This window comes from Berghia stephanieae, chromosome 5 (genome assembly GCF_034508935.2).
Source record: "Berghia stephanieae isolate SIO BIC M18660-M18661 chromosome 5, UCSD_Bste_1.3, whole genome shotgun sequence".
Taxonomy (NCBI): Eukaryota; Metazoa; Mollusca; class Gastropoda; order Nudibranchia; family Aeolidiidae; genus Berghia; species Berghia stephanieae.
The window spans coordinates 81758843-81768842 of NC_088364.1; the positions used below are offsets into that span (position 1 = coordinate 81758843).

The 10000-nt window shown below is 39.0% G+C and overlaps 1 protein-coding gene across 2 annotated transcripts in view; it reads left to right on the plus strand.

Annotated features, from left to right (window-relative positions):
• Window positions 1-10000, plus strand: part of LOC144973719 (delphilin-like) — a 66124-nt gene that overhangs the window by 17174 nt on the left and 38950 nt on the right. For both annotated transcript variants that reach the window (XM_078916549.1, XM_078916550.1), the window contains exons 4-5: window positions 8198-8352; window positions 9933-10000. The exon at window positions 9933-10000 is cut by the window's right edge and continues 127 nt beyond it. In XM_078916549.1, coding sequence (XP_078772675.1) covers window positions 8198-8352; window positions 9933-10000 — 223 coding nt within the window. The remainder of the gene's footprint in view (window positions 1-8197; window positions 8353-9932) is intronic.

The following is a 10000-nucleotide window of genomic DNA, read 5'->3' on the forward strand; positions in this document are numbered from 1 at the left end:
GTGTGTGTGTGTGTGTGTGTGTGTGTGTGAAACAGTTTCAAAGTATAGAGAACATACGTGGAAAAATTGCACCCCGCTACCCCCCCCCCCCTCCCCAGAAAATAAGTCTATCCCGACCAGGTATCGAACTCATGACCTCCTATTACCGATTCAATGCGCTACAATGTGCTTTCCATTTACCCGACAGCAGATCCAGATTAACTCACTCCTTACCGGCCATTTTCCGGATTTTCCCCAAAACTTCACAACCAATCTATACAAAAATAGATTTATTTCACTCAAACAGAAAATCTGTTAGTTCTTCCTATAGGTACATAGTTTTTTTCCTGCTAAAAGAGCTCTTCAACACAGTGTTACTATACTTTAACTATAGCAAACACTGTTGTTCAAATAATATTATGATGTACAAAATAAATTTGAATGACAAAAATGTTGGCTGCATCGTAACAAATGTGACGATTTTTCTATGGGTGGCAAGGAGGGGGTTAAATCTCATAACATTCAGAAAGAGTCCGCCTGTTGGTGTTTCGCTGTAAACTTTTTTTTCTCACTTTTAACCCCCCCAAAATGTTTTTTAAAAAATAAATAAAGGCAAAAACAAACAAGACAAAAATGACGATGAAGACGTAAAGAAGCGGATGAAGTCAAAGGCTCTGGGCAACCTGTTGTGTACTGGAATGTTTAAGATTCGAGTTATCTAAGTTATCTAATATTCCATGTTTTGTCTTTTATTGTAAAGTAATATTATCTAGAGGACAGAAAAAAAGAGGTGGTTTGGAAAGGGATAAGAAGGGGAGGGGGAGAGTACAGCCGTACTCTGGAAATTAAACAAACCCGTATTTGAAAATTTGGCCAGAAAACTCGTCCTTCAAATATCGATCGATTTAAATGACCCTCGTCTTGGTTAAAAACCCTCAAACGTGGGACTTCGCGAAGAGTTTTTGCCAAGACGAGGGTAATTAAAATCGATCGATATTTGAAGGACGAGTTTTCTGGCCAAATTTCAATATTATGGGCTTCTCCACAGTACGACGACAGAACTCTTAGTTTCCTGTTCCTACAACTTAACCCCCCCCCCCCCCCCTTACCCCTCTTTCTTATCCCCTTCCAAAACAACCTCCTGTTTTCTGTCTTCTAGATAATGTAACTTGAAGGACGAGTTTTCTGGCCAAATTTTTAAATATGGGTTTTTTTATCTTCCAAAGTACGTCAGACAGAATTAGGGGTAGGTATCGTTTTGGGTATTGTCGTGACCAAGCCTGGAAGACGCTACCTGGTATGACATCAATGATGGATGAACGCCAGGACGAGAGCCGTTTAATGAGATTGATCTGACTTAGCCTCTGCTCGTGTGTCCGTCCCTCTCATCCCCGATGCCACGGCTTATTATGCCTGTCCTCACCTTGCACGATGCCTACCTGCCTATCTGCCTATCCGATTCTATATGAACTAACTTACCTTTACTGCAATTATTTTTCTCTCCAGATATGCCAAAGTTACAAGATGGGGGTAATTTTACTCGATTGATATTTGAAGGACGAGTTTTCTGGCTAAAATTCGAACACCGTGTGATTGCAAATTTTAAAAAATCGTAGTTTTTAGGAGATGTAAATAGTCTGGTCTAGTGGTATGACACTCTCTTTCATTTCGGAAGGTCCTGGGTTCGATTCTCGCTCGGCGGATAGTTGAGTCCTTGGAGAAGGCTCTTTATTCACATTCTCACTTACATTCTCAAATGAGATTGATCTGACTTAGCCTCTGCTCGTGTGTCCGTCCCTCTCATCTCCGATGCCACGGCTTATTATGCCTGTCCTCACCTTACACGATGCCTATCTGCCTATCCGATTCTATATGAACTAACTTACCTTTACTGCCATTCTTTTCCAGATATGCCTACGTTGAAAATTTAAAAATTTCGTAGTTTTTAGGAGATATAAATAGATAGTCGCCGCAATAGTTATCTCTATAAATCAACAATTTACCCTCACAATGATTAACAAAAACTTCAAAATCATAAAAACTATTTAGTTTGTCATCAGCTTTCATTTTCAACTAGTTTTAACCCTCTCCTTACCAGCCATTTTCAGAATTTTCCCCAAAACTTTACACCAACCCAACACAAAAAACAGACATTTCTTATTCAAACAGAAAAGCCTCAAGCACATTCTATACATAATATTGTTCGACAATATGAGCTCTATTACAGAATGTCAAGTTTCTATAACTTAAGTAAAAAGAAATGAAATCTGGATGCGAAAAGTGACAGTTGCATCGTAACAAATGTGACGATTTTACAATAGGTGGTAAAGAGAGGTTTAATGACTTAGAAAATTATCCTGAACTTCCCTGAGTTTGGCCCAAAATTTCGTAATTCTAAGAATTATTTGTATTCGTTGGCAGGTCTGCTTTTCCCACCTTCTGTCCATACAGATTGTATGCGCTTGGCTAAGAAGTTCACAACATTGCCATCCGGAAGTATAACGGACCAACACACAAAACTGTGTGTATCCATGAACGTTTATAGATAGAATGCGCTTGGCCAAGGAGTTCACAACATTGCCATCCGGAAGTATAAATGGACCAACACACAAACTCTGTGTAACCATGAATTTTTATAGTCTGGTTAATACAGTTTAGTGAGAACAACTCACAAACGCGGATGGCAAAAACAATAACAAAGGCCTGAGTGACGTCATCTTCGAACCATCTATAGATAGTATGCAGATGACGTCACTCAGGCCTTTGTTATTGTTTTTGCCATCCGCGTTTGTGAGTTGTTCTCACTAAACTGTATTAACCAGACTATAAAAGTTCATGGTTACACATGGTTTGTGTGTTGGTCCGTTATACTTCCGGATGGCAATGTTGTGAACTCCTTGGCCAAGCGCATTCTATCTATAGTCAGGTTAATACAGTTCAGTGAGCATTACTCATAAACGCGGATGGCAAAAAACAATAACAAAGACCCGAGTGACGTCATCTTCGAACTATCTATAGACATAATTTTCATCGTTTCTATACCGTTTGATTTACGGTTTCTACAATTATATCTGAAATATAGGGTATGGAGGAGTGCCAGATAGAGACAGACAATAGATATATCGCGGTGTCAGAGCGCAGCCTGACCGTGACCTTCGTAAAGTTATGGTCTGATACTGACCAAAAATGACGTCAAAATGCCAGTCTTTTGCCACAAAAGACAACAAATCGTGAGTTCTATTCAATAGTTCAGCCAATGAAATAACTTGTTTCCATGAGCTCTACTAACGACAACTCACTAGGCCGTGCAAAAACCAAATAATGACGTCAAACTGCCAGTCCTTTTGGATTTCAGTATCAGGCTATAACATAACGATGGCTACGGTTATAGCCTGACACTGAAACCCAAAAAGACTGGCATTTTGACGTCATTGTTTGGTTTTTGAACCGTCTAGTGAGTTGTGGTTAGTAGCGCTCATGGTTGAACTATTGAATAAAACTCACGATTTGTTTTCTCTTGTGGCCAAAGACTGGTATTTTGACGTCATATTTTGGTCAGTGTCAGGCTGTAAGTTAACGATGGCTACGGCTAGAGTCAACCCGGGATCCAACTGACACGACACCTGTCACCTGGCTGAGAGAGAGATAGAGAGAGATAGATAGATAGAGAGAGAGATAGAGAGAGAGAAAAAGAAAGATAGAGAGAGAGATTGAGAGAGATAGAGAGAGATAGATAGAAAGATAGAGAGAGATAGAGAGATAGATATATAGATAGATAGATAGAGAGAGAGAAAGAGAGAGAGAGAGGGAGAGAGAGAAAGAAAGAGAGAGAGAGAGAGAGAGAGAGAGAGAGAGAGAGAGAGAGAGAGAGAGAGAGAGAGAGAGAGACATCAGCGAGCGGTCTCACTAACCACTGAGAAATCCAGCCACACAAAAAATGGCTTTCAAACTTAGTATCCATCATACGGACTCTCTTCTCCCAACTACTTGAGGGATCAAATCGAGGCTGGTTCACTGACCCCGCGAACTTTCTATTAATATCGAGCAAATGCTCTTTAACAGTCATGACGTCACTTCCCTCGTAATTACGAATGGTAACTGAGTAAATGGCTCTAAATTATCGGAACAATGGCGGACGCCCTTATGAAATATTTCTCCGACGAGCATAAAAGTGTATCCAGAGGAGAAAAACATTATAAATATGATCATGTTTTGACTTTGATACATTCTGATCACAAGACATAAGAAAAGTTATAGCCAGCAAGAAGAACAATAAGTACCAATTCTCTTTGTTAAGAACCACGATGGCCGCCGTTGCTGGGCGACGTGACACCAGACTATTGTATGCAATTAATGCTATGCGCTCTTCCATGTATGAAACAAGTAAAAAATTATGTAAACAAATAAGGCACACATGGAATAGTTACGCTATTGGGTTGAATAAAATTCAGAATAAGTGCGTGGCGTGCTCTTTTATCAATATTGATGAGAAATATAGATAGTATGCCCTTGGCTAAGAATCTCAAAACATTGCCATCCGGAAGTACAACTGACCAACACCCAAAACTATGTGTGACCATGAACTTTTATAGTCTGGATAATACAGTTTAGTGAGAATCACTCACAAACGCGGATGGCAAAATACAATAACAAAGGCTTGAGTGACGTCAACTTCGAACTATCTATAGGGTATGGAGAAGTGCGAGATGAAGACAGAGAATAGGTACTAAGTTTGGATTTCAGACTTTATTTGTTTGAGAGCTTATATAGCGCAATATCCACTAAACGTTTTCAAAGCGCTTTTACGGGGGGGGGGGGGGGGGGGGGGGGGGGGGGTCCCTGGTCAACAACAACACTTAACATGCAGGACGTGACATGACGCCTGTTAGGCGATATCACATTTTTTTTCGGACAGAGACAACACTCTAAACGGCAAGGTACTCATTTTACACCTGAGTACGTTGATAGCATTTGAGTGAATAGGCTTTTCCAAGGACTCAACTATATGCCGAGCGAGGCTCAAACCCAGGACCTTCCGATCCGAAAGTGAGTGTCATACCACAAGACCACATCGCCGCACAATACAATGGGCATGATCCATGTACTGAAGGTCATTGGTCACATTGCAAAATGTGCTCAGAGTGACCAACTTTGTGAAAAGTGTTCACAGCTTTTTAACTATCTAACATCACGATTGGTTGTTTGGTTCAGCTTGACACATGGGTATGTTTATAACTTTTGTAAACAAAACAGCGTGTTTGCATTTGTTAAGATAATATCAAATCGTTGGACGAAAACATGAATATAGATAGAATGCGCTTGGCCAAGGAGTTCACAACATTGCCATCCGGAAGTATAACGGACCAACACACAAACTCTGTGTAACCATGAACTTTTATAGTCTGGTTAATACAGTTTAGTGAGAACAACTCACAAACGCGGATGGCAAAAACAATAACAAAGGCCTGAGTGACGTCATCTGCATACTATCTATAGATTGTTCCCATTGGTCACGACATTTCTTACACGGAGGGGTGGAAGAAACGTAATCCTTCATTTCCTTGTATTTTTTTAACTCGATATATTTTTATCATGCAATAAAACACACAATTGCAAGCTGGTAGTGTTATTGAGCACGACAAAGATAACTTTAATAAGAGACATAACTATATAACTAAGGGCTTTATTTTGCGTCCCCACAACAGTATTCAAAACTTAGATTTAGTTGTTAATAAAGGGCCATACAACTAGATGGCAAAACCTCATCAAGAGTCAGATAATGGCCTTATAATGCCCATTTATAATAGAAATGTAAATATTGCTGCTCGAAGCTCGAAAAAATAATAATAATGTGAAATTGGATGTAAGTTTCAATTTAATTACAAAAACAGATCAAATGAACGTTTCGGGTTTTCCCCTTTATCGACAAAACAGGATGGATGAAACACTACAGATGAAGGAGATAATGCGGTAGTCATTATCTCCTTCATCTGTAGTGTTTCATTCATCATGTTTTGTTGATAAAGGGGAAACCCGAAACGTTCATTTGATCTTTTTTTTTGTAATTAAATTGAAGCTCACATTCAATTTCACATTGTTATTATTTATAATAGAGAACGGTTGGGGGTGGGGGGGGGGGGGTAGCCTTGGAAAGACATCGGAGCCTTTCCATTTTTACCTTTTTGTTAGCATTATTTTATAATATACTTTAAGGTAGGCGAGCAGTGGGCAGTGGGCGGTGGGCAGGTGTAAATGTGAGGTGGAAATCATTAACGAGTCTTAAAATAACAGGTGAGATAATAATAAGATATGACCGGCACACCTGCTCTACGTCAACCAACGTACGAGGAGGCAATTCGCGTTGTGGTAAGTTGGTAAGACCTACGTCTTCTGATCAAAACGTGGTGTTTTGTGGTCGTGTGGTATTACATACTCCGCTTCTGACATCTACGTTCCGAGTTCGAGTCCCACTATTGAAGGAATGAAGTTGACGTCACTCAGCTCTTCGTTATTGTTTTTAGCCAGCCATTTTTATGAGTAGTTCTCACTAAATACTCTTAATCAGACTATAGATAGAATGCGCTTGGCTAAGAAGCTCACAACATTGCCATCCGGAAGTATAACGGACCAACACACAACCTCTGTGTAACCATGAACTTATATAGTCCTGTTAATACAGTTTAGTGAGAACAACTCACATACGCGGATGGCAAAAACAATAACAAAGGCCTGAGTGACGTCATCTGCATACTATCTAAACCATTCATTTATGGTTACACATAGTTTTGTGTATTGGTACGTGTTATCCGGCTGGGGAATGTCATTAGTTTTATTTTCTTTCTTTTTTTTTTGGCTAAACGCATAACATCACTAGCCAGCGCAAAAGGCCTACATGTTACGTGCTCCTGTTGGTAAGGGACTCTTTGTAAAGCGCTTTGAGCACGTTTAGTGGATATATTGCGCTACATAAAAGCTCAAGTTTTTTTGTTTGTTTTTTTCATGTATATTTTGTTACTTACTTACTTACTTATCCGAACCAGCGACCACCTGAGCTCTAGCCCTTCGGTATATTTTGTTAATTTGTTTTAGATGTTGCTTATAATTGTAACTGGGGTTCTGATAGTTCAGAGAGTAGATCACTCGCCTGACCGGTATCGATTCTGGGTATAGTCGAGAGTTTTTTTCTGACAGCCTTGTCCATCTAACATGGATTGGGTAGCTGGGTCTGTTAGAGCTGGCAGAAAGTATTTTCCGATATCCTAGCGTTCTATCCAAAATGTAATACTAGAAACCTGGATAAATTCCGATACCATTGGTCTTATGGCTCTGAAGAACTACCAACTGACCAACAATGATAACCTCACAATAGTTTATAATTACAGAATCTCATATAGCTTGCATTGTATCACTGCATGAACTTTAAATGTCAGGAAAAATGTATCAATACGGCAATGTAAAATCGAAAAATACTATCATAGAGGAATTGAAAACTGGTCATGATCGAATGAATTATAAATGTACAAAGTTCATAGTACAATGAAATATTAATGACAAAATTCAGGTTCAAGAGTTCTCTATCTTATCCTGTCCATGGAAATGCCTCCATTTCTGTCCAGTTGTATCTCATCTGTCTTGAATCTGTCGCCTAGTCGCCTTTGGTGTGCTCCTTCAGCTTTTCCCGTCTATGTTTTTATGTTAGTGTTTGGCTCGAAAGGTTTCATATGCACTTCATACAACATAATGACATATGTTACAGTAAATGACATAATCAGTCGGATGGTGAAAAGGTTTGAACTGAGATATTGCCAAGTTTAGTTAGGAGGTCAATTTTTATCAAAAATGAGTTCTTGTCAAAAATGATTAAATCAACACTTTTTGTACATATTAGGGAAATATCAAAGCTTAATTTCACTTATAAATATGTTTTACAGCTGGTCAAGTTGAAAAAGTATGAAATTTTAGAAAAGTTGCTGGATACCTTTCCCATACATTTGACAATAACTTCACGAAAACTTACCCGATTTACTTCAAATAAAGATTAAAATAGTATGGTGAGCATATTCTTTCAGAATATGCAAAAAAGATACAAATCCAAAATTTTCACCTTCCGACAGATTATGTCAAGCACTGACACATATTGTACAATAAATTCTTGATGCATAATAATATGATATTTGACTCAAAAATAATTGTTCTTTATCAAATATATTAATTTCAGCTTGACTCTAACCTTGGAAACAACTACGTAGCCAAGATGGCTGTTGTTAACGCACTGAAAAGATACGCAGAAGATCGTGACGTCACTATTTTGTGTGGTGTCTTAAACGATAACTTGAAAACGTCCAAACAAAGAGGAATCCTGAAACAAATCAGGTACTTTAACAACTACAATTGTGTTATATGAAGAAAAAAAACATGTTTCATTTTTGTGCGGCTATGTGGACTTCTGGTATGACAGTCGCTTTCGGATAGGAAGGTCCTGGGTTTGAGCCTCGCTCGGCGCATAGTTGAGTCATTGGAAAAGGCACTTTACTCACATTCTCTCACCGTACTCTAGGTGTAAAATGAGAACCTTGTCATTAACAGCGTTGTCTCCGTCCGAAAAAAATTGTAATATCGCCTAACAGGCGTCATGTCTTGTCCTACATGTTAAGTGTTGCTGTTGATCAGGGACCCCGCTTTGAGCACGTTTAGTGGATATTGAGCTATATAAAAACTCAAGTTTTTTTTCTCTCAATGTTTTTATAATTTTAAACCCAGCCAAATACAATTCTAATTTAAATTGATGTTATCATCAGTACACTTAAAAAAGATTCATAATATTTTGCATTAACCAGATACTAGGAGGCATGCGTGAGTAAAAAAAATTCTATAAATATTTATGCTAAAATGTTATGTTATGTACCCATACAAATGAATTACCTTGTAAAAATAATTCATTAGGGCAAAAAAGTAACAGAGAAATAGATATTTCCTTTAAGGTATTTACTAATAAGAGCGATACGAAATCAAGAACATTATTTCTGCGGCTATGTGGTCTAGTGGTATGGCACTCGTTTTCGGATCGGAAGGTCCTGGGTTCGAGCCTCGCGCTCCGCATAGTTGAGTCCTTGAAAAATGCTCTTTACTCACATTCTCTCACCGCACTCAGGTGTAAAATGTGTACCTAGCATTTAACAGCGTTGTCTTTGTCCGAAGTAGTAATATCGCCTAACAGGCGTCATGTCCCGTCCTACATGTTAAATGTTGCTGTTGACCAGGGACCCCTTGTAAAGCGCTTTGAGTACATTTAGTGGATATTGCACTATATAAAAGCTCAATTTTTAAAAAAAGTTTGATTCTGAATGTCAAAATTTGCATTGTAATATATGGCTCAGCGTAGCTCAGAGGTACGGTCTTTTGCTTCATACCCGGTACCGAGTTCGATTGCCCACTGCGCTGTGTGGCCTTAAGCAAATCAACTCGCCCCAGCTCAATTTGCGGCGCTGTACTGCGGCTGACGCCTGGGGTATTCCAGTATTCACTGGGCATAGACCCTAGAAACAAATTCCCCTATGGGATGAATAAAGGAAATTTAATAAAAATATGACTTTTAATTATTATCTCATTCTAAGAATCAGGACAACAATGAATAGTGCGGCTATGTGGTCTATGTATGACACTCGCTTTCGGATCGGAAGATTCTAGGTTCGAGCCTCGCTCGGCGCATAGTTGAGTCCTTGGAGAAGGCTCTTTGCTCACATTCTCTCACCGTACTTAGGTGTAAAATAAGTACCTGGCCGTTAACAGCGTTGTGTAAAAAATTGTAATATCGCCTAACAGGCGTTATGTCCCGTCCTACATGTTAAATGTTGCTGTTGACAGGGGACCCCTTGTAGTGGATATTGCGCTATATATAATCTCAATTATTTATTATATTATGATTGTTGACGGTTTATTGTTCATCTGCTCAGGTTTCTAATACCTCCGTCACAAAGAAACGAGTTTGATTACGTCATCAACATACTCCAGGCTGGCACTA